General features: G+C 47.6%; 2 protein-coding genes across 4 annotated transcripts in view; one reads left to right on the top strand and one right to left on the bottom strand.

The window, feature by feature from the left end:
- The window catches only part of eps8l3a (EPS8-like 3a), a 68208-nt gene extending 49863 nt beyond the window's left edge, over positions 1-18345 (top strand). Inside the window, exons 14-20 of the mRNA XM_060910555.1 lie at positions 12482-12611; positions 12705-12736; positions 12816-12912; positions 13123-13227; positions 13847-13932; positions 17450-17582; positions 17663-18345. Of these exons, the coding sequence (XP_060766538.1) occupies positions 12482-12611; positions 12705-12736; positions 12816-12912; positions 13123-13227; positions 13847-13932; positions 17450-17582; positions 17663-17692 (613 nt within the window). The 3' untranslated portion in view covers positions 17693-18345. The remainder of the gene's footprint in view (positions 1-12481; positions 12612-12704; positions 12737-12815; positions 12913-13122; positions 13228-13846; positions 13933-17449; positions 17583-17662) is intronic.
- The window catches only part of LOC132874396 (AMP deaminase 2-like), a 30928-nt gene continuing 24329 nt past the window's right edge, over positions 18021-24619 (bottom strand). For all 3 annotated transcript variants that reach the window (XM_060910552.1, XM_060910553.1, XM_060910554.1), the window contains 3 exons: positions 23646-23819; positions 21086-21196; positions 18021-20991 (listed from right to left, as the gene is read on the bottom strand). In XM_060910552.1, coding sequence (XP_060766535.1) covers positions 20785-20991; positions 21086-21196; positions 23646-23819 — 492 coding nt within the window. In that variant the 3' untranslated portion in view covers positions 18021-20784. The remainder of the gene's footprint in view (positions 20992-21085; positions 21197-23645; positions 23820-24619) is intronic.

Here is a 24619-nt window from a genome sequence, read left to right as displayed (position 1 = left end):
CCGCCACCATCGTAGTCGCCGCCGCCACCATCGTAGTCGCCGCCGCCACCATCGTAGTCGCCGCCGCCACCATCGTAGTCGCCGCCGCCACCATCGTAGTCGCCGCCGCCACCATCGTAGTCGCCGCCGCCACCATCGTAGTCGCCGCCGCCACCATCGTAGTCGCCGTCACCACCACCACCACCATCGTAGTCGCCATCACCACCACCACCATCGTAGTCGCCGTCGCCACCACCACCATCGTAGTCGCCGTCACCACCACCACCACCATCGTAGTCGCCGTCGCCACCACCACCATCGTAGTCGCCGTCGCCACCACCACCATCGTAGTCGCCGTCGCCACCACCACCATCGTAGTCGCCGTCGCCACCACCACCATCGTAGTCGCCGTCGCCACCACCACCATCGTAGTCGCCGTCGCCACCACCACCACCATCGTAGTCGCCGTCACCACCACCACCATCGTAGTCGCCGTCGCCACCACCACCATCGTAGTCGCCGTCGCCACCACCACCACCATCGTAGTCGCCGTCGCCACCACCACCACCATCGTAGTCGCCGTCGCCACCACCACCATCGTAGTCGCCGTCGCCACCACCACCATCGTAGTCGCCGTCGCCACCACCACCATCGTAGTCGCCGTCGCCACCACCACCATCGTAGTCGCCGTCGCCACCACCACCATCGTAGTCGCCGTCGCCACCACCACCATCGTAGTCGCCGTCGCCACCACCACCATCGTAGTCGCCGTCGCCACCACCACCATCGTAGTCGCCACCGCCACCATCGTAGTCGCCGTCGCCACCACCACCATCGTAGTCGCCGTCGCCACCACCACCATCGTAGTCGCCGTCGCCACCACCACCATCGTAGTCGCCGTCGCCACCACCACCATCGTAGTCGCCGTCGCCACCACCACCATCGTAGTCGCCGTCGCCACCACCACCATCGTAGTCGCCGTCGCCACCACCACCATCGTAGTCGCCGTCGCCACCACCACCATCGTAGTCGCCGTCGCCACCACCACCATCGTAGTCGCCGTCGCCACCACCACCATCGTAGTCGCCACCACCACCATCGTAGTCGCCACCACCACCATCGTAGTCGCCGTCGCCACCACCACCATCGTAGTCGCCGCCGCCGCCATCGTAGTCGCCGCCGCCGCCATCGTAGTCGCCGCCGCCGCCATCGTAGTCGCCGCCGCCACCATCGTAGTCGCCGCCGCCGCCATCGTAGTCGCCGCCGCCACCATCGTAGTCGCCGTCACCACCACCACCACCATCGTAGTCGCCGTCGCCACCACCACCATCGTAGTCGCCGTCACCACCACCACCACCATCGTAGTCGCCGTCGCCACCACCACCATCGTAGTCGCCGTCGCCACCACCACCATCGTAGTCGCCGTCGCCACCACCACCATCGTAGTCGCCGTCGCCACCACCACCATCGTAGTCGCCGTCGCCACCACCACCATCGTAGTCGCCGCCGCCACCATCGTAGTCGCCGTCGCCACCATCGTAGTCGCCGTCGCCACCATCGTAGTCGCCGTCGCCACCATCGTAGTCGCCGTCGCCACCATCGTAGTCGCCGTCGCCACCATCGTAGTCGCCGCCGCCACCATCGTAGTCGCCGCCGCCACCATCGTAGTCGCCGCCGCCACCATCGTAGTCGCCGCCGCCACCATCGTAGTCGCCGCCGCCACCATCGTAGTCGCCGCCGCCACCATCGTAGTCGCCGCCGCCACCATCGTAGTCGCCGCCGCCACCATCGTAGTCGCCGCCGCCACCATCGTAGTCGCCGTCACCACCACCACCACCATCGTAGTCGCCGTCACCACCACCACCATCGTAGTCGCCGTCGCCACCACCACCATCGTAGTCGCCGTCGCCACCACCACCATCGTAGTCGCCGTCGCCACCACCACCATCGTAGTCGCCGTCGCCACCACCACCATCGTAGTCGCCGTCGCCACCACCACCATCGTAGTCGCCGTCGCCACCACCACCACCATCGTAGTCGCCGTCACCACCACCACCATCGTAGTCGCCGTCGCCACCACCACCATCGTAGTCGCCGTCGCCACCACCACCATCGTAGTCGCCGTCGCCACCACCACCATCGTAGTCGCCGTCGCCACCACCACCATCGTAGTCGCCGTCGCCACCACCACCATCGTAGTCGCCGTCGCCACCACCACCATCGTAGTCGCCACCACCACCATCGTAGTCGCCACCACCACCATCGTAGTCGCCGTCGCCACCACCACCATCGTAGTCGCCGCCGCCGCCATCGTAGTCGCCGCCGCCGCCATCGTAGTCGCCGCCGCCGCCATCGTAGTCGCCGCCGCCACCATCGTAGTCGCCGCCGCCACCATCGTAGTCGCCGCCGCCACCATCGTAGTCGCCGCCGCCACCATCGTAGTCGCCGTCACCACCACCACCACCATCGTAGTCGCCGTCACCACCACCACCACCATCGTAGTCGCCGTCGCCACCACCACCATCGTAGTCGCCGTCGCCACCACCACCACCATCGTAGTCGCCGTCGCCACCACCACCATCGTAGTCGCCGTCGCCACCACCACCATCGTAGTCGCCGTCGCCACCACCACCATCGTAGTCGCCGTCGCCACCACCACCATCGTAGTCGCCGTCGCCACCACCACCATCGTAGTCGCCGTCGCCACCACCACCATCGTAGTCGCCGCCGCCACCATCGTAGTCGCCGTCGCCACCATCGTAGTCGCCGTCGCCACCATCGTAGTCGCCGTCGCCACCATCGTAGTCGCCGCCGCCACCATCGTAGTCGCCGCCGCCACCACCACCATCGTAGTCGCCGTCACCACCACCACCACCATCGTAGTCGCCGTCGCCACCACCACCATCGTAGTCGCCGTCGCCACCACCACCATCGTAGTCGCCGTCGCCACCACCACCATCGTAGTCGCCGTCGCCACCACCACCATCGTAGTCGTCACCACCACCATCGTAGTCGTCACCACCACCATCGTAGTCGTCACCACCACCACCATCGTAGTCGCCGTCACCACCACCACCACCATCGTAGTCGCCGTCGCCACCACCACCATCGTAGTCGCCGTCGCCACCACCACCATCGTAGTCGCCGTCGCCACCACCACCATCGTAGTCGCCGCCGCCACCATCGTAGTCGCCGCCGCCACCATCGTAGTCGCCGCCGCCACCATCGTAGTCGCCACCACCACCACCACCACAGTCATCACAACCACCACCACCACCATAGTCACCACCACCACCACCACAGTCACCACCACCGTAGTCGTCGTCACCACCACCATAGTCGTCACCATCATAGTAGTCACCACCACCACCAGTCGTCACCACCACCACCAGTCGTCACCACCACCATCATCGTAGTCATCATCATAGTCACCACCACCACCATAGTCGTCACCACCATAGTCGTCACCACCACCATCATAGTCACAACCACCACCACCGTAGTCACCACCACCACAGTCGTCACCACCATCATCATAGTCGTCACGACCACCACCGTAGTCGCGACAACAATAGTCGTCACCACCACCACCATCATAATCACCACCATCATCATCATCGTCGGCTCCACCACCGTAGTCACGACCACCACCGCCACCACCATAGTTGTCACCATCATCATAGTTGTCACCACCACCACCGTAGTCGTCGTCACCACCACCACCGTAGTCGTCGTCACCACCACCACCGTAGTCACCATCATCGTAGTAGTCACCACCACCACAGTAGTCACCACCATCGTAGTCGTCACCACCACCATCGTAGTCGTCACCACCACCATCGTAGTTGTCACCACCACCACCGTAGTCACGACCACCACCGCCACCATCATAGTCGTCGCCACCGTAGTAGTCGTCACCACCACCACCGTAGTAGTCGTTACCACCATCATCATAGTCACGGCCACCACCGTAGTAGTCACCGCCACCACTGTAGTAGTTGCCACCACCACCACCGTAGTCACGGCCACCACCGTAGTCGTTACCACCACCACCACCACCATCATCATAGTAGTCACCACCACCACCATCACAGTCACGGCCACCACCATAGTCGTCACCACAGTCACAACCATCACCATCACAGTCACGACCACCACCGTAGTCGTCACCGCCACCATCATCATAGTCGTCACCGCCACCACCGTAGTCGTCACCGCTGCCATCATCATAGTCGTCACCACCGCCGCCATCATAGTCACGACCACCACCACTGTAGTCACCACCGCCATAGTCGTCACGACCACCACCGTAGTCGCGACCACAATAGTCGTCACCACCACAATAGTCGTCACCACCATCATCATCATCATAGTCGGCTCCACCACCGTAGTCACGACCACCATCGCCACCACCATCATCGTCACCATCATCATAGTCGTCACCACCACCATAGTCGTCACCACCACCACCGTAATCGTCGTCATGACCACTACCAAGGCAAGTTTATTTATATAGCACATTTCATAAACAATGGCAGTTCAATGTGCTTTACAGAAGTAAAAACAAAAACAGTAAATAGAAAAATAAAATTACATAGAATAATTTTATTTTTATTCTAAAACAATTAATTAAAAGAATTAAAAGAAAATAATAAGAATTAAACAATAGTAGAAATAAAATAATACAATGAAGTAGTAGTTCAAATAGGAGGAGAAAAAAGAAACCAGCAGAATAGAATAAAGAATAAAATAGAATAAAGTTAAAGTAAATTTAAAACATGCAGAGAAAGTAAAGATTATAAAAAATGTAAAGAAGACAATATTAATTATTTAACAGAAAGCATCTGAGAACAGCTTGGTCTTTAGTCTAGATTTGAAACTGCCAACAGCAGGAGCATTTTTGATGTCCTCTGGCAGTTGGTTCCATAGCTGCACTGCATAGTAGCTAAAAGCTGCTTCACCATACTTTGTTTTAACAACAGGTTTTACCAGTAAATTTCTCTGTTTTGATCTGGTAGATCTGATTGGGTTAGGCCGCTGCAACATATCAGAGAGGTAATTGGGCCCTGTACCATTTAGAGATTTGTACACCAGCAGCAATGCTTTAAAGTCAATTCTGTAGCTTACTGGAAGCCAGTGAAGGGACCTTAGAATTGGAGTAATGTGCTCTGTTCTTTTTGTTCGTGTGAGAACCCTCGCTGCTGCATTTTGAACCAGCTGAAGTCGTTTGATGGTCTTTTTTGGCAGGCCTGTGAAAAGGCCATTGCAGTAATCAACCCTACTAGAGATGAAGGCATGTATTAGTTTTTCCAGATCATTTTTTGACATAAGTCCTCTTAGTTTGGAAATGTTTTTTAGGTGTTAAAATGCCGTTTTAGTGATTGCTTTCATGTGACTGTCAAAGTTTAGCTCGCTGTCAATGAAAACACCAAGATTTTTAACCATTTCTTTAGTTTTAATCCCTTTTGTGTCTAGAATAGTGGTAATCCTGAGTCTTTCATCTTTTTTTCCAAATATAATTACTTCTGTTTTATCTGTGTTCAGCTGAAGAAAATTTTGTGACATCCAGCTATTGATTTGATCGATACACTGGTAGAGACATTCAAGGGGGGCATAATCATTAGGTGATAGAGCAAAATAAATTTGGGTGTCATCTGCATAGCAGTGATACAAAATTGAATTTTTATTGATAATTTGCCCAAGTGGGAGCATATAAAGGTTGAAAAGTAATGGTCCAAGAATCGACCCCTGGGGGACACCACAGGTCAAGGACATTGACGTTGAGGAACAATTTCCCAGGGTAACAAAGAAGCTTCTATCTTTAAGTATGAATTTAACCAATTGATAACTTTACCAGTCAACCCAACCCAGTGTTCAAGTCGATATAGCAGTATGTTGTGATCAACAGTATCAAAAGCTGCACTGAGGTCCAGTAATACCAGGACCGATGTTTTGCCTGCATCAGTATTAAGACGTATGTCATTTATAACTTTAATCAGCGCTGTTTCAGTGCTATGATTGGCACGAAATCCTGACTGAAAATTATCAAAACGGCTGTTTGATATCAAGAAGGCAGTTAATTGATTGAAGACAATTTTTTCCAGGATTTTCCCGATGAATGGTAGATTTGATATTGGCCTGTAGTTATTTAATACTGAAGGATCCAGATTTTTTTTTTAAGAAGGGGCTTTACAACGGCTTTTTTTAGGGACACAGGAACAACACCAGTCTCCAGGGATGTATTTATAATTTGAAGCACATCTGTAATTATAAGATGAAGAACAGACTTAAAAAAGTTGGTGGGCAGAATGTCCAATTCAGATGTTGAGGAACTGAGATTTTGTACAGGTTTTTCAAGAGTCTCATAATCAATTAAACAAAATTCTGACATTGTGTTAAAGTTATCTATCTGTGTCATTGGTGATTGCAGTTTTTCAATTTTTTGCAACTGAGATATATTATGAGGAATATTCTGCCGTATTTTATCAATTTTACCTTTGAAGAAGGATGCAAACTCATTGCATTTATTAACTGAGAGAAGTTCAGGTGCTAATTGTGGTGGGGGATTAGTTAGCTTCTCTACTGTTGAAAATAGCACACGGGCATTGTTCATATTCCTGCTGATGATGTTGGAGAAGAAAGACTGTCTTGCTTTATGAATTTCATAATTATAATTACAAAGCATCTCTTTATGGATTTGATAATGGATGTGAAGTTTAGATTTGCGCCATTTTCTTTCAGTCTTTCTACATTCTCTCTTTAGCAGTTTAACAGCCGGGTACTGCTTCCATGGTGCTTTCTGCTCATCATTGACTCTTTTGATTTTGAATGGAGCAATATCATCCATAATTTGGGTCATATTTAAATTAAAAAATTCCAGTAAATCATCTACGGAGTCTGACATTTTGGTTGAGTTCTGAGAGAGAGCTTGCTCAAAGAGAGCACGTGTTGTCATTTATGACTCTCCTACCCATAGTCGTTGAGCTGTTCTGAATGTGAGGAGACATAGAAACTTCAAAGAAAACACAGAAATGATCGGATAAGGCCAGGTCAACAACAGTATTAGAAACAGTAAGACCCTTTGTGATGACGAGGTCAAGAGTATGACCACGAGAGTGGGTCGGCCCCTGTACATGTTGTACTAGGTTGAAGCTGTCAATAATTGCAAGTAGTTCTTTGGCATAAATGTTATCAGTATTATCTACATGCAAGTTAAAATCCCCAGATATAATAAGACAATCAAACTCTAAGCAAATGACTGATAACAGTTCACCAAACTCTTCAAGAAAGACTTTGGCTGAATGTCTCAGAGGCCTATAAATAGTTAATAATAATATGTTAGGAGAGCATGTAACAAGTGCACATAAGTGTTCAAAGGACATAAAATCACCAAGTGAGGATTGTTTACATTGAAAAGAGACTTTGAATATATTTGCGATCCCTCCACCTTTCCTTTGTCGGGTAACATTCAAAAAATTAAAATTTGGGGGAGCTGCTTCAATAAGGGTGGTAGCACTATTTGCTTGATCCAGCCAGGTTTCAGTTAGAAGCAAAAAATCAAGATTGTGTTTGCAAATAAGATCATTAATTAAAAATGATTTGTTTAAAAGTGATCTAATGTTCAGAAGAGCTAGCTTTACAGAAAGTCTAGAAGTAATATCTGCTTGTGCACTCTGATGCTGTTTTAAAACAAGAAGGAGATTAGATTGGTTCACCCCCAGGGTTAAATGTGCTCCATGTTTTCTGTTTCTTATCAACACAGGAATAGAGAGTGGCATAGGCACATTGGGTCCCAGCTGGTTTTCAACACTAGACCCATTTGCAGGGACCCAGAGTACATCAAACAAGACTTTCTAAATGTTCCATTTGGTTTGAGGGTGAAAGGATTGGAGATGACATGTATCTTTTGGATGGTGAAAAAGATTTGTAGCCAGCTGAAAGTCCTGGACGAACACAATTTTGATGAACTGGGTACACTGCTTGTCGCGACAGATTTGGGCTAGAAAAAGAGTGTGTAGCCATTGGGAAATCCATCTGAGGGGAAGTGGAGTCATCTGTCTTTGAATGTTGGGAGTCTTGCAGGTCAGATGTCTGTGTGTCCTTGATGACGACTTGCAAAGATGACTGTTTAGGCTTTGTAACTATGTCAGTCTGCGACATCTTATCAACTGTTTTCCTCAATGCTGGCTGAGAAAAGATTGCAAGTCTGTAATGGTCTACTAAGACTTTGGCTCCAATCCAGCTGAGTTCAGTGCTATTTGGCTTGTAAAATTCTCTGCGATTCCAGAAAAGGTTAAAATTGTCTATGAAGTTCATACCAAATGAAAAACAAGTTTTTCCAAGCCAGGTGTTAAGACTGAAGAGTCGAGAAAAAGCAAAACTTCCTCTCGCTGGGAGTGGGCCACTGATAAAAGATTGAATTACAGTCTTATAGAGCTCAGAAAAAAGTTTTCTGAAATCATCTTGGACAAACAGCTGTTCTCTGAAAACATCATTTGCTCCCACATGCACAACAATACGTTTAATAGTTTTATGCTCAGACATGAGTTTCAAAATGCTGTCTTTGGTGTCAGAGATGGATGCATTTGGAAGACAACAAATAATCATCCCATAACCTTTTAATTGTCTTACAGTGGAATCACCAAGAACAAGGGTTGTGGGATCAGGTGGTGTTACGAGCTGATTTTTGCCTCTTCTCACAGCTCTTCGATCTTGGTGCGATCTCTCTTTACCATGTGTTTGTCCGCTTGAAAAAAGTGTTTCTTCCACTTGATCTGCAATGTCCTCGGTCTGTCGGAGTGCAATCTCTGCATTCTCAGCCACTGTTTCAGTACTCCTTTCCTGAGATATCGCTTTTAATTCGTCCGTCTTTGGCAGAGCATCAATCTTTGATTCCAGAATAGAAATCCTCTGTTCTAGTTCCATGCATTTTCTGCAGGATTTTTTGCTCCCTGGCATTTTGAATTAAGAACTAACTTATCTTATAAAGATGAAAAAAAAAGTGGAAATTAAATTAAAATTAAATTAAAAGCTTATAAAGATGAAAAATAAAATGAGAAAGAAGAAAGAAAAAAAATAGTGGAAATTCAATGAGAAAGTAAAGTATAGAAATAAAGATCAAGAAAGCAGGAGCAAAGCAAAGAAGCGTCCTACTCGCTTGAGTAGGAGGAGCAGACCATAGTCATCGTCACCACCACAGTCGCCATCATCGTAGTAGTCACCACCACCATCACGACCACCACCGCCACCATCATGGTCGTCGCCACCACCGTAGTAGTCGTCACCACCACCACCGTAGTCACGACCACCACCGCCACTATCATAGTCGTCGCCACCGTAGTAGTCATCACCACCACCACCGTAGTAGTCGTCACCACCATCATCATAGTCGTCACCATCACCACCATGGTCGTCACCACCACCATCGTAGTCGTCACCACCACCACCGTAGTAGTTGTCACCACCATCATCATAGTCACCGCCACCACCGTAGTCGTCACCACCACCACCATAGTCGTCACCACCATCATCGTAGTCGTCACCACCACCACCGTCACCATCATAGTCGTCGCCACCACCGTAGTAGTCGTCGCCACCACCACCATAGTAGTAGTCACGACCACCACCGTAGTCACGACCACCACCGCCACCATCATAGTCGTCGCCACCGTAGTAGTCGTCACCACCACCACCATAGTAGTCGTCACCACCACCACCATAGTAGTCGTCACCACCATCATCATAGTCACAGCCACCACCGTAGTCATCACGGCCACCACCACCGTAGTAGTCGCCACCACCACCACCGTAGTCACGGCCACCACCACCGTAGTCATGGCCACCACTGTAGTCATTGCCACCACCACCATCATCGTAGTAGTCACCACCATCACAGTCACAGCCACCACCATAGTCGTCACCACCATCACCACAGTCACGACCACCACCATCACAGTCACGACCACCACCGTAGTCGTCACCGCCACCATCATCATAGTCATCACTGCCATCATAGTCGTCACCGCCACCACCATAGTCGTCACCACCGCCGCCATCATAGTCACGACCACCACCACCGTAGTCACCACCACCATAGTCGTCACGACCACCACCGTAGTCGCGACCACAATAGTCGTCACCACCACAATAGCCGTCATCACCACCACCATCATCATCATAGTCGGCTCCACCACCGTAGTCACGACCACCGCCGCCACCACCATAGTCGTCACCATCACCACCATAGTCGTCACCATCATCGTAGTAGTCACCACCACCACCATAGTCACCATCATCATAGTCACCACCACCACCGTAGTCACCATCATCGTAGTAGTCACCACCGTAGTAGTCGTCACCACCACCATCACGACCACCACCGCCACCATCATAGTCGTCGCCACCACCATAGTAGTCATCACCACCACCACCATAGTAGTCGTCACCACCATCATCATAGTCACGGCCACCACCGTAGTCACGACCACAATAGTCGTCACCACCACAATAGTCGTCACCACCATCATTATCATAGTCATCACCACCATCATCATCATAGTCATCACCACCATCATCATCATCGTCGGCTCCACCACCGTAGTCACGACCACCACCGCCATCACCATAGTATTCACCATCATCATAGTCGTCACCACCACCACCGTAGTCGTCGTCACCACCACCACCGTAGTCGTCGTCAGCACCACCACCGTAGTCACCATCATCATAGTAGTCACCACCACCACCGTAGTCACCATCATCGTACACCACCACCGTAGTAGTCGTCACCACCACCATCACGACCACCACCGCCACCATCATAGTCGCCACCACCACCGTAGTCGCCGCCGCCGCCGCCACCACCACCGTAGTCGTCGCCGCCACCGTAGTCGTCGTCGCCGCCGTAGTCGTCGCCGCCGCCACCGTAGTCGTCGCCGCCGCCACCGTAGTCGCCGCCGCCACCGTAGTCGCCGCCACCACCATCACAGTCATGGCCATCACCATAGTCGCCACCACCACCATCACAGTCACGGCCACCACCATAGTCGCCACCACCACCATCACAGTCACGGCCACCACCATAGTCGCCACCACCACCATCACAGTCACGGCCATCACCATAGTCGCCACCACCACCATCACAGTCACGGCCACCACCATAGTCGTCACCATCACCACAGTAACGATCACCACCGTAGTCATCACTGCCATCATCATAGTCGTCGTCACCGCCGCCGCCGTAATCGTCGTCACCGCCGCCGCCGTAATCGTCGTCACCGCCGCCGCCGTAATCGTCGTCACCGCCGCCGCCGTAATCGTCGTCACCGCCGCCGCCGTAATCGTCGTCACCGCCGCCGCCGTAATCGTCGTCACCGCCGCCGCCGTAATCGTCGTCACCGCCGCCACCGTAATCTTCGTCACCGCCACCACCGTAGTCACCGTCACCACCACCGTAGTCACCGTCACCACCACCGTAGTCACCATCATCGTAGTCGTCACCACCACCACCACCGTAGTCACCATCATCGTAGTCGTCACCACCACCACCACCGTAGTCACCATCATCATAGTAGTCACCACCACCACCGTAGTCACCACCACCACCGTAGTCACCATCATCGTAGTAGTCACCACCGTAGTAGTCGTCACCATCACGACCACCACTGCCACCATCATAGTCGTCGCCACCACCGTAGTATTCGTCACCACCACCGCCACCATCATAGTCATCACCACCATCATCATAGCCACGGCCACCACCGTAGTCGCCACGGCCACCACCGTAGTCGCCACGGCCACCACCGTAGTAGTCGTCGCCGCCACCACCGTAGTAGTCGTCGCCGCCACCACCGTAGTAGTCGTCGCCACCACCACCACCATCATCGTAGTAGTCACCACCATCACAGTCACGGCCACCACCATAGTCATCACCACACCACCATAGTCGCCGCCACCACCACAGTCATGACCACCACCGTAGTCGTCACCGCCATAGTTGCCACCGCTGCCGCCATAGTCGTCGCCACCGCCGCCGCCATAGTCATCGCCGACACCGCCATAGTCGTTGCCGATGCCACCATAGTAGTCACCACTGTCATCACCACCACCATAGTCACCACCACCAGTCGTCACCATCATAGTTGTCACCACCACCACCATAGTCACCGCCATAGTCACCACCATCATCATAGTAGTCACCACCACCTTCACCACCACCAGTCACCACCATCATCATAGTCGTCACCATAGTCACCACCACCATCATGGTCGTCACCACCACCACCATGGTCATCACCACCACCATCATCATCATCATAGTTGTCACCACCACCATCATGGTCGTCACCACCACCACCACCATCATCGTCATCATAGTCACCGTCACCACCACCACCGTCATCATAGTCACCACCATCATCATCGTCATCATAGTCACCGTCACCACCACCATCATAGTCGTCACCACCACCATAGTCACTACCACCGTCATCGTGTATTTCAGGACTCAGTGGCCAGAGGATGATGATGAGATTCCAACCTTCACTCCGGTATTTGATGATGGCTGGGAGCCTTCAGAGATCACACACGCTGAGAGGAAAACATTCAACTGCCAGCAGTCCACCATGGGACAGGTACCCCCCCCCCCCCCCACACACACACACACCCATGTACATACCTACACACACTAAAATATATAAAATGCTATTTATCTGTTTGCGTTTCAGAGCATTAAATCTTTGGAGACGACACACAGGAGGTAAAACAACTCCACTCCTCAACCATCAGCCACTCAGACGTTCTCTGACGTGTGTGTGTGTGTGTGTGTGTGTGTGTAGCTCTGAGGACATGCAGGTGAGCTCGATGTGTGTGCTGTATGACTTCACAGCGAGAAACGATCGAGAGCTCAGTGTGAGGAAGGGTGAGATGGTGGAGGTGAGACTGCACTCACATCAGTACTGTACGGAGCGGTGAGGGGCTGCGAATGAGTGCTATCAAAGCAGAGAGCAGGGTGTATACACACACACACACACACACACACACTAAAGTGTGTTATCAGCAGTGGTGCAGAACAAACATCACATGAACACCTACATAGGAGAAGTGTGTGTGTGTGTGTGTGTGTGTGTGTGTGTGTGTCTGTAGATGTTGGACATGTCAAAGCGATGGTGGAAAGTGAGGAACGAGCGTGGTGAAGAGGGTTTCATTCCCAATAATGTCCTGAAGTCTACAGAGAGTGAAGACTCACAGGTGGGTCATTACACTGATACTGTATATATATACACACACTATATGTCCAAAAGTATGTGCCCCCTGACCATCACACCCTGATGTGGTTCTTCCCCAAACTGTTCCCAAAAAGTCTGACGCTCACAGTGGTACAGAACGTCTCTGTGTGCTGTAACATTACAGTTTCCCTTCACTGGAACTCTGAGTCCAAACCAGTCCCAGCAGGATGATGCACCTGTACACAAAGCGAGCTCCATGAAGACGTGGTGTGTGAAGTTTGGAGTGAAGAACTTGAGTGTCCTGCAGAGAACCCTGACTGAACTCAACCCCACTTCACACTTTTGGGATGAACTGAAACTGGAGCCTCAACATCAGTGTCTGATCTCATTAATGCTCTTACAGCTGAATGAACACACATCCCCACAGCCACACCCCAAAATCTAGTGGAAAGCCTTGGCAGACCTCATTATAACAGTAAAGAGGAATAAATCGAGACCGAGACATTCAACAAGAACATATGGGTGTGATGGACAGAGGTGCACATACTTTTGGTAATATAGCGCACGTACACTCACCTACACTCAGACCAATCAGAATGAGCAGTGCCATTATCAGGATGACTGGTTGGTTGATCCTGCAGAGGGCAGATCCTAACCCGGTGCTGACCAGGAAGTCTCGGCCGGAGGAAGTGAAGGCCTGGCTGGAGCACAAAGAGTTCAGCAACATGTGAGAGACACACACACCCGTATCCCTGTGTCTGAAATCGCTCCCTACTCACTGTATAGTGGACTATATAGTGAAGTCGCCATTTTATAGTGCTGTCCAAATGTATAGTGAGAATTATTACACTCTATATAGTGCACTCAGTGTCCCACAATGCATCACGAAAAGTAGTGTACAACCGATAGTCACTAACCAAAGCAATATATCAAATCAAGTTTATTTGTACAGCGCTTTAAACAATAAACATTGTCGCAAAGCAGCTTTACAGAATTTGAACGACTTAAAACAAGCTAATTTTATCCCTAATCTATCCTCAATGATGAAGCCTGTGGCGACGGTGGCACGGAAAAACTCCCTCAGACGACATGAGGAAGAAACCTCGAGAGGAACCAGACTCAAAAGGGAACCCATCCTCATTTGGGCAACAACAGACAGCCTGACTATAACATTAACAGTTTTAACAGGTATAACCCTCAACTGTCCTCATGGGGCCGTCCTTCACAGGAGCGGTGCGATAAAACTCCGACCAGACACAGGGCACCAGGATGGATCAAGCAGGTCCGAGGGGCAGAAGAGGCCAGCATCTCAATCCCAGGACCAATATGTAACTCAGAGGGACAGATTGGGGGGGGGGGGGGGGGGGGAAGAGAGAGAGAGAGAGAAAGAAAACACGTTGTTAGGTATGCCCTAAAAATGAAAAGTATTAAATCTGTGTGGTAGGCTCGCAGAGACGAGAGTCTTTACATCAGGCATAACACACAACAATGGCATGTTAATATGGTAAAATATATCATGACCTGCTCTGGCTGGATGCTTGATTGGGTGATGGGAGCACACTCCTCAGCAATGATGAGATGCAGATGGGACCCTTAGGGCTGGCCAAGACAATTCAGTTACATTTCACCGGGTCTGGGACATGCGACAGAATGTCTGACGGCCGATTCCCTGCAGGCTACGATAGCCAGTCAAGGTCTCCACCCTCTCCACCAAAAGATTTCCTGTTGACTCCATGTAACTCAGAGGGATAGATTTGGGGTGGGGGGGGAGGGAAAGAAAACACAGGTTGTTAGGTATGCCCAATGTCACCTGAATAAGTAGGAACAGTATACATATTGCACCGAGTACAAGCAGGGACTCCGGCAACTAACTATGACAGCATAACTAAAAGGGGAGAGCCAGAAGGTAACACAGGCATGAGGGAGCCCCGGGACATAAAGCAGCCAGCCACTGCACCGTCAACAAACTCGAGTGAGCAAGCGAGTGGGGACTGACAGCATCCATACATCCCAGTTTACCAAAACACTCTGTCTGAGGATCCTCCAGATCTACTCCTTTACCTCATAAACACCATTAACACAAGGCTTGACTAAACAGATATGTTTTCAGCCTAGACTTAAATGCTGAGACTGTGTCTGATTCCCGAACACTACTTGGAAGGCTGTTCCATAACAGTGGGGCTTTGTAAGAAAAGGCTCCGCCCCCTGATGTAGCCTTCACTATACGAGGTACCAGCAGATAGCCTGCACCTTTTGATCTAAGTAGGCGTGGCGGGTCATAGAGGAGCAGAAGTTCACTCAGGTACTGTGGTGCGAGACCATTTAGTGCTTTAAAGGTCAATAGTAGTATTTTATAATCAATACGAAATTTGATTGGGAGCCAATGCAGTGTGGATAAGACAGGGGTGATGGGGTCATATTTTCTAGTTCTAGTAAGGACTCTTGCTGCTGCATTTTGAACTAACTGGAGCTTGTTTATGCACTTATTGGAACATCCAGACAGTAAGGCATTACAATAATCCAACCTGGAGGGAACGAAAGCATGAACTAGTTTTTCCGCGTCATGTAGTGGCATTAAATTTCTTATCTTTGCAATATTTCTGAGATGAAAGAAAGCTATCCGGGTGATGTTATCAATGTGAGTTTCGAATGAAAGACTGGGGTCAATAATCACTCCGAGGTCTTTTCCTGCTGCACGTGAAGAAACAGAAAGGCCATCCAGAGTTACTGTGGAATCAGAAAACTTACTTCTAGCTGCATGTGGTCCGAGTACAAGTACTTCAGTCTTGTCAGAGTTAAGCAGAAGGAAGTTAATAAGCATCCAGTGTCTAATGTCCTTCACACATTCCTCAATTCTATTAAGCTGGTGTCTCTCATCAGGTTTTGCAGAAACATACAACTGTGTGTCATCAGCATAACAGTGGAAACTAATACAATGTTTATGAATAATATCGCCCAGAGGGAACATATATAGAGAAAAAAGCAGTGGACCCAAGACAGAACCTTGTGGAACACCAAACTTTACCTCAGTATGTCTAGAAATATCACCATTTATATCAACATACTGATAACGATCAGTTAAATAAGAGCTGAGCCAGGAGAGGGCCGTTCCCTTAACTCCCACAACATTTTCTAGTCTATCCAGGAGAATGGAATGATCAATGGTATCAAATGCTGCACTAAGGTCAAGCAACACAAGCAGCGAGACACAGCCCTGATCAGACGCCAACAGTAGGTCGTTTACTACTTTAACCAGTGCTGTCTCTGTGCTATGATGAGGTCTAAATCCTGACTGATACATTTCATGGATGTTATTCCTATGTAAATATGAGCATAACTGCTGTGCCACAGCTTTTTCAAGGATCTTGGAGATAAAGGGGAGGTTTGATATCGGCCGATAATTGGACAGCTGACAGGGATCAAGGTCAGGTTTTTTAATCAGGGGTTTGATAACTGCTAGTTTAAAGGATTTGGGTACATAGCCAATCATAAGAGAAGAATTTATTATTTTTAGAAGCGGTTCAATTACTCCAGGCATTATCTGTTTGAATAGACGTGTAGGTAAGGGATCTAGTACACAAGTTGAGGCTTTTGATGTAGAGATTAATGAAAGTAATTCAGTTTCTCTAAGGGGAGTAAAACATTCTAATTGATGATCTGATACAGTTATATTGTTAACTACAGGGTCACTTACATTGTCTGACCTTAAATTAGTAGTTTGAATTTTTTGTCGGATATTCTCAATTTTGTCTTTAAAAAAATTCATGAAGTCGTTGCTACTCCATACTGCAGGTGTGCATGTGTCGATAGTGTCCGTTCAATATATCCCATCATGCATTGTGGTCACACTGAAAGAACTCAAATTAAAAGTCTCAAATGTGATTTAATAAAAGGCAGCGGCAAAGAATAAAGGATTCAGCCTTGATTTAAAAGAACTGAAAGATGCAGCAGACACAAAGTACTCTGTATTGATTAATGTGGGAAATGCGCTCAGTATAATATGGATTTATCAGAAAAACACATGCAGGTATTTATTATTTTGAAACCCACGTGCCGACTGATCTGACATGTTTTAATTGTGCGACAGTAATGATGTAAATACCAGCGTGACGGACTAGTGTCCAAAAGCGTTTTTTCATTTTACCTATGAGCTCACTATATAGTCCTCTATACAGTAATTCCCTATATAGGGAGTAGTGAACGAGTGAATGGTTTTGGATATGGTGTGTGTGTGTGTGTGTTAGCACCGTGCGCTGTCTCGGGGGTCTCAGCGGTGGGATGTTGTTGGGGATGACGTTAGAGGAGCTGAAGACTGTTTGTCCAGAGGAGGGAAGACGAGTGTTTTACCAACTACAGAACGTCAAGTCAGCACTAGCTGTGAGCGTGAACAAACACACACACTTTTTTTCCTCATTCCTACAGTCTGCTCACTGCTGTGTATCTGTTTCTGTCTTTAGCTCGCCAAAGAAGTGAGTCTGCTGAACTGAGTGCAGGAGAATAACATGACATTACAGTGGACACACACACACACACACACACACACACAGGTGTAAAGTTAGTTGAGATCTGTACAAGTAACACTGATTGTGTGCCCAGGTAAAAACTCATTCCCTGTATGCATTGCACTTATTTATCTGTAAACACCTGACCTTTACAAAAAAAACCCTCTTAACGTGTTTCCACCTGGAGCAGCATTTACACATGTTAAAGTCAGTGTTTTATCATGTTTATATTCATTAACTGTATAATCATTATAAATAAACATTGACAATTATGAACATAAAATGTACAAATTGCACACTTCAGCCTGATGAGTAGAGGAAGCCATGTTTTATTTTTGTTTTTTTGAAAAGTATCTTTACAGGTGTGATGGTGGCTACAGCTAAAACCCATTAACTCAATGCTGTGCATGAGGAAATGTTACAGAAGGTGATCATCATCACACCTCTGAGTAAACACTCAACATTACAACTAATCAAATTACAAGCGAGTGAGAGAGACTGAAAATGTAAAGATTTTATTAAAAATGTAATTGTGATTCCATACAGTGTAGTTATATTATTTGAACTACATTAATTTATAATGTTCTGAATGCAGTAAGTGTTTTGGTGTTTGTGAATGATTGATTGGCAGCAGAACCTGGGTTTGAGACGCACACTACCGGTCTGCTGGTAAATAAAAAAAATGTTTCTTCAGTTTTATAAATTTACTATTGTAATAAGGAATAATTTTCACCATAAAATATCACATGTGGAATGATGTCAGATCAACAGGTTCCATAAACCCAAGCGATCTGATGTTTTAAACCAGAGTGTCAGCAACGCAGTAGCTCACACGGCCGTACCAACCACAAAACCAGGGAGTAACTTTTGTGCAGACTGACTAGATCTTCCAAACCAATCATCAGAATCAAAATCCAGTGAAAACTCAGGGAGGAGTAGCAATTTTTGTGAATTGTGGACTGACGCCGCCTGATGGCAATAGCTCATTGCCCTACAGCTGGTGAGCTAATGAACAGTGCTCCTGATGAAGCTGTTTGCATCTTCTCACCCAACTTTAGGAGCTTCACAATTAACCTGAGCTCCTCACTGCTCCTCCTAATGCTACTAACTCAACAAAAATTACTGATTTAAAAACTACTTCAGCTTTACTGCATATTCTAATGTCTAAACTCTTATAGTTCATACAGGATTCAATTTATATAAATCAGTACTGTCTAACTTCTGTATATTGAAGAAACAGACAAAACTATTGCAGAGAGAGACCAACAGAGAGAGCAGGGATGGTACAGCAATGTTATATTCTGGGTCCAGGGACCCACATGACTGGCTAAATTGGGGTCCCTGGCACAAATATTTTATACACTTTTATATAGAACACTCAGATAGTTTTTACATATTTATAGAGCCATACAGTCGCAGTGTGTGGCCACGATCTTGCCATTTTTTCACTGATAATCCACGAAGTTAAAGGTTTTTTAGTCAGTCATTCTTTGCGAGTGTTTAACCTGGAATAGAATATAGAGGACTTTCAGTAACGTCACGTTTTTGTTTATCACGCGGTGTCCACCATACGGCCGGGCAAACAAAGAAACGTCTGCAACGGTTAATAATCAAAATCAAGACAACTGCAGTCAGTACAATCTCTCTGAAACTATTAAAAATGTATTTTATTTCAGCAGATGGTGTTGCATCCAAAAGCTGAAACAAGCAGGTATCACAGATCTATATAATTTACCCACAAATGTAAATACATTTGTGGGTAAATATAGATCTGTGATGCCTGCTTCTGCACACTGTGCTCTCTCTCTCTCTCTGTGTTTGTGCATGCACCTGTGTGTTCGTTGTTTCAGATGGACTAAATGCAGAAGAGGAAGTTCGCTGTGCTCGAGTTTACATGACAATTTAAAAATAAGGCTTGTTCTTACTCACAAATGTATTTATTCCACGTGAAAAGTGTACGGCAAACCAGCTACTGGATTTGATCTATTTAGCGTTTGGACTTCTAAATACACCGGAGATGCTAAAAGCAGACAAAAGTACAGATGCCGACTGATATTTCAAGCAGGTTTCGTGCTGGAACGTTTTGGGAAATTCATGATCAAGAGAAAGACCTTATAAAGACAAAGGCAAGCTCAAACATAGACTTCTAACAGTAATAAACAAGCCAGGGCTGAGATCTAGCATATTTTATGGCATTTAGCCAAGTCTACATTATTGGTACTTAAACATGCTGCTAGTCAAGCCAAGCATTAGGTCTAGTAAAATATATCACGTCCAAAGCCCACAGGCAGATCTACATTTTAATACTGCACAGAGCTTTCACTCTAACCTGAGATAAAATGTTCTCCACACACGCAGGAATGTTTTTATCATCTAGTCTTCCTGTTTAACTTCAGCTCGCCATCTTTCTCATCTTTCTGGTTTCACCGGGAAGCAGTGAAAAGTTAAACAAGGTTTATCTCCACCTCTGTTATTCCATCCAAAAGCACTACAGGTCTCTGGCATTGTTTTTTCAGATGGAACTTCTACAGGTTTATCTGTAAATGGACTGAATTGGGCTTATAATCACTCATGCACATTTGTGCCAGTCACTGGCAACCACAAGCTCACCAGGCAACATGGCCACAAACAAATCCGCAGTTGCAATGACACATGAAAGTGACCCAGATGTTGTAACCTTTTCGTTCTTTTGACTTTTGCTTTGTTTGTTAAACATCATTGAACAGATTTGTCAAGGCAATCAGGAAAAATTCAAGTAGGAGCCCTGCGTCCCAGGATACATTGAAAGTCTAAACATAAGGGGCTTTTTTGCGTAAAAATGCACGATTTCTGCGTTAATGCAATCTTGAGAGAGAAGGGGGGGTCAGGGGTATAGTCATTTACACAGAGTGTATTTACTGTACGTGTGTAATGGAAATCACTTGGGGTCAGAAGCTCCTGGAGTACGGGGGGGGGGGGGGGGGTATAGGGTTTGGTGAAGAACATTCTGATCCAGAGCCCTGAGAAAACCACACCCAGATGCAGGGAGGGAAATGGATGAATAGAAAAGAGAGGAAAGGAAACAAGGATGAAGAATTTTAATTTCTAATTGGTCCCATGGAAGGTGGAGTCTCCTCTTCTGGCCCCGCCTCCTGTATGTGTGCAGCATGGGTAAGGAGCTGCAGCTCATCACACAGAGTCTCGTGTCGGAAGGCAAGACGAATGTCTGGAACGTTGGAGCGGCGGATATCATTCCCATCTGGACCCTCGTGCCTGTACCCCACCCCCAACCATGAAGCCTTCACCTGGTGGGTGGAGTCACCAAAATGGAACAGTCAAATAAGAAATACAGTGGGGAATGGCTGTGTGTGTGGGGGGGGGGGGGGGGGGGGGGGTTACCTTGTGTGAGAAACCACTCATCAGCACACTGTTTCTTGCTAGTTCACACATGTCACACGAGCTGAGCTTCCAGACTTGGGCAGCAATACTATACTCCTCCATCAGGGGCTCCTGCACACACACACACACGTGTACATGCGCACTTCACATTCGTGAATTAACTTTAAGACAGTTCAGAGTCCCCAGCTTGTTTATTGCGTATTTTCTTGCATTTTATTATTACACCAACAGGTGGCACACAAACACTGATTTTGATTGGCAGGAGATTAGCCCCACCCAGTTACCATACAGCAGATTTACCCCCAACTGAAAACTGTGTTCAGTTATGTTTCATTCTGAGACACGGCACAGAGCAGACTTTAAACAAACGCTACTGCTGAAGGACTGGACAATTCAATCCTTTCTACTATTTTATCTTCATTCAGTATGAACGCAGTCTCTCGCAGTGTTGAGTAGAATAACAGTGATAACGCGCAGGAGTGAAAGAGCACTGTGCAGTGGTTCTGTGCTGACACAGGTTCCCTATCAGCTTTAATTTCTGTCATCACGAGTTTTATGGCTTTATTGTGAAAGGCTTTATTTGCATCGCTCGGTGTTCATATTTCCACAAGGCTGGAGTCACGAAAGTTCCACAACATTTATTCAAACCTTTTCTTTCCCTGTCCTTATTAGGGTCTGGCCAAAATGGTTGGTGGAAAAGGGGGAGGAGTTAGTGGGGTTATTTTTTTTGAAAGAAAGGTACAACAGACAGGTTTATTATAGCTCATAAAAAAAAAACACAACTCAACAGTTCAAGTCTGAGTTTCTTCTTTAACCACTTCTGTGCTGGAGAAGCTGAAAGCTGAAAGATTTGGAAAGTTTAATGGAAACGTCAGAATATTTGTGACTATTAGATGCACTGCAGTCTGCAGGACAGTGATTTTGAATTCAGGATGGTGATCTGATTACAGGTGAGATTGATCCTTTTTGTTCTTGTTTTTCAATGACTAATGGCATTTTGTGAAAACACAGAACTTCACAAATGTGTTTGGAGATCTTAACTTTTTGAGTTTACTGATCTTGGACTTTGATTTACTGGACTTGTTTAAATGACTAAAGTCTGATTTATAAGAGGGCGGCACGGTGGTGTAGTGGTTAGCGCTGTCGCCTCACAGCAAGAAGGTCCGGGTTCGAGCCCCGTGGCCGGCGAGGGCCTTTCTGTGTGGAGTTTGCATGTTCTCCCCGTGTCCGCGTGGGTTTCCTCCGGGTGCTCCGGTTTCCCCCACAGCCCAAAGACATGCAGGTTAGGTTAACTGGTGACTCTAAATTGAGCGTAGGTGTGAATGTGAGTGTGAATGGTTGTCTGTGTCTATGTGTCAGCCCTGTGATGACCTGGCGACTTGTCCAGGGTGAACCCCGCCTTTCGCCCGTAGTCAGCTGGGATAGGATCCAGCTCGCCTGCGACCCTGTAGAACAGGATAAAGCGGCTACAGATAATGAGATGAGATGAGATATAATACACGTGTTAACTGTCTTTGTGTCACAACACAGAGAGCAGGATCATGGGTAAACATGGCACACAGACCCCGGTGCTACATGTCGGGTGAATGCTGATTGGTTGGTGGAGGGGCGTGTCCAGTTACATACTTGGAAATGGTTTGATGAGACATTATGGCATTTCTTCTGCAAGTTTACTCATTCAGATTAATATTGTTTAAATCAGAGTAATACTGTTCAAGTATAAACATTACATTTTCCCCTCAACACATCGAGAACATTCCATCTTCTTGAGCTGAGCTTGAGCTCAAACTGCTTTCTGAAAGTGTCGTCTGTTATAAACTTTAAAACTGCTCATGACAGAACCAGATGAAAACATGCTGTGTGTAAATCTCAGTGTAAACAGAAGGAGTGTGTCAGTCTCTCAGACCGGTGACTTTAATAAACATGTCTCCTCTAGGATTAAACTCTCACTGAACACTGAGTGAGAATGAACACCAGCAAGTTTCCCTGTGCTTCGTGTTTTACTTCACAGACAGTGAGATGATCTCATTACTGCATCGTGTATTTACAGAACACTACAGTCATCATTTTGTGTTAATATACTGTAAATATATGATAAAGTGGGAGTCTTTATAACGGTTGTAGTTCATTAGAATGTCCAGTTTATTCCTACAGGATCTCTCTCTCTCACACACACACACACACACACACACACACACTTTACTCTAACACACTCCTAATAAACAGTGTTGTGATGTAAACCACAACAACTCAATAACTAAAATCTACAGCCTCATCGCTCAGTGAGGGACAGAACTGAGCACTTTAGCTGTGTCTCAACACACAAACTAACACACGTGTTCACCATGTAGGAAACTAAACATGAGTTTTGTTGACATTCAAGTAAAAGGTTCAGATGTGAAATGGGTGTTTGTGAGACAGTGTGTGTGTAGCAGTGTGAGACAGTTAAAGTACACTCATACATCAGCGAGTATGCACATGTATGTGATTTAGGACACAGCCTGAGTCTTGTTCTGGAAATCCTCTAGCTGCCTTCATGCAGGTGTACAGGTGACGTTACCTTGGTGAAGTGGAACTGCAGTGGATCATCGGTGGAGAGAGAGACCACGAGGCCGCGTGACAGGTACTCATGTAACGGGTTTCTATGGTAACTGAGAAATAGACTGTTGTTGCTGAGGGGTGACATGGCGATGCCCACCTGTGCCAGGTAATACAGGTACTGCAACACAGGGGCCTGAACACACACACACACACAGAGTGGTGATACAATTCTAGCTTCAATACTACAACCCCGATTCCAAAAAAGTTGGGACAAAGTACAAATTGTAAATAAAAACGGAATGCAATGATGTGGAAGTTTCAAAATTCCATATTTTATTCAGAATAGAACATAGATGACATATCAGATGTTTAAACTGAGAAAATGTATCATTTAAAGAGAAAAATTAGGTGATTTTAAATTTCATGACAACAACACATCTCAAAAAAGTTGGGACAAGGCCATGTTTCCCACTGTGAGACATCCCCTTTTCTCTTTACAACAGTCTGTAAACGTCTGGGGACTGAGGAGACAAGTTGCTCAAGTTTAGGGATAGGAATGTTAACCCATTCTTGTCTAATGTAGGATTCTAGTTGCTCAACTGTCTTAGGTCTTTTTTGTCGTATCTTCCGTTTTATGATGCGCCAAATGTTTTCTATGGGTGAAAGATCTGGACTGCAGGCTGGCCAGTTCAGTACCCGGACCCTTCTTCTACGCAGCCATGATGCTGTAATTGATGCAGTATATGGTTTGGCATTGTCATGTTGGAAAATGCAAGGTCTTCCCTGAAAGAGACGTCGTCTGGATGGGAGCATATGTTGCTCTAGAACCTGGATATACCTTTCAGCATTGATGGTGTCTTTCCAGATGTGTAAGCTGCCCATGCCACACGCACTAATGCAACCCCATACCATCAGAGATGCAGGCTTCTGAACTGAGCGCCGATAACAACTTGAGTTGTCCTTCTCCTCTTTAGTCCGAATGACACGGCGTCC

Source organism: Neoarius graeffei, chromosome 26, assembly GCF_027579695.1.
Source record: "Neoarius graeffei isolate fNeoGra1 chromosome 26, fNeoGra1.pri, whole genome shotgun sequence".
NCBI lineage: Eukaryota > Metazoa > Chordata > Actinopteri > Siluriformes > Ariidae > Neoarius > Neoarius graeffei.
Note: the sequence above shows the minus strand (reverse complement) of the source record. Positions and strands in the feature narration are given on the sequence as shown.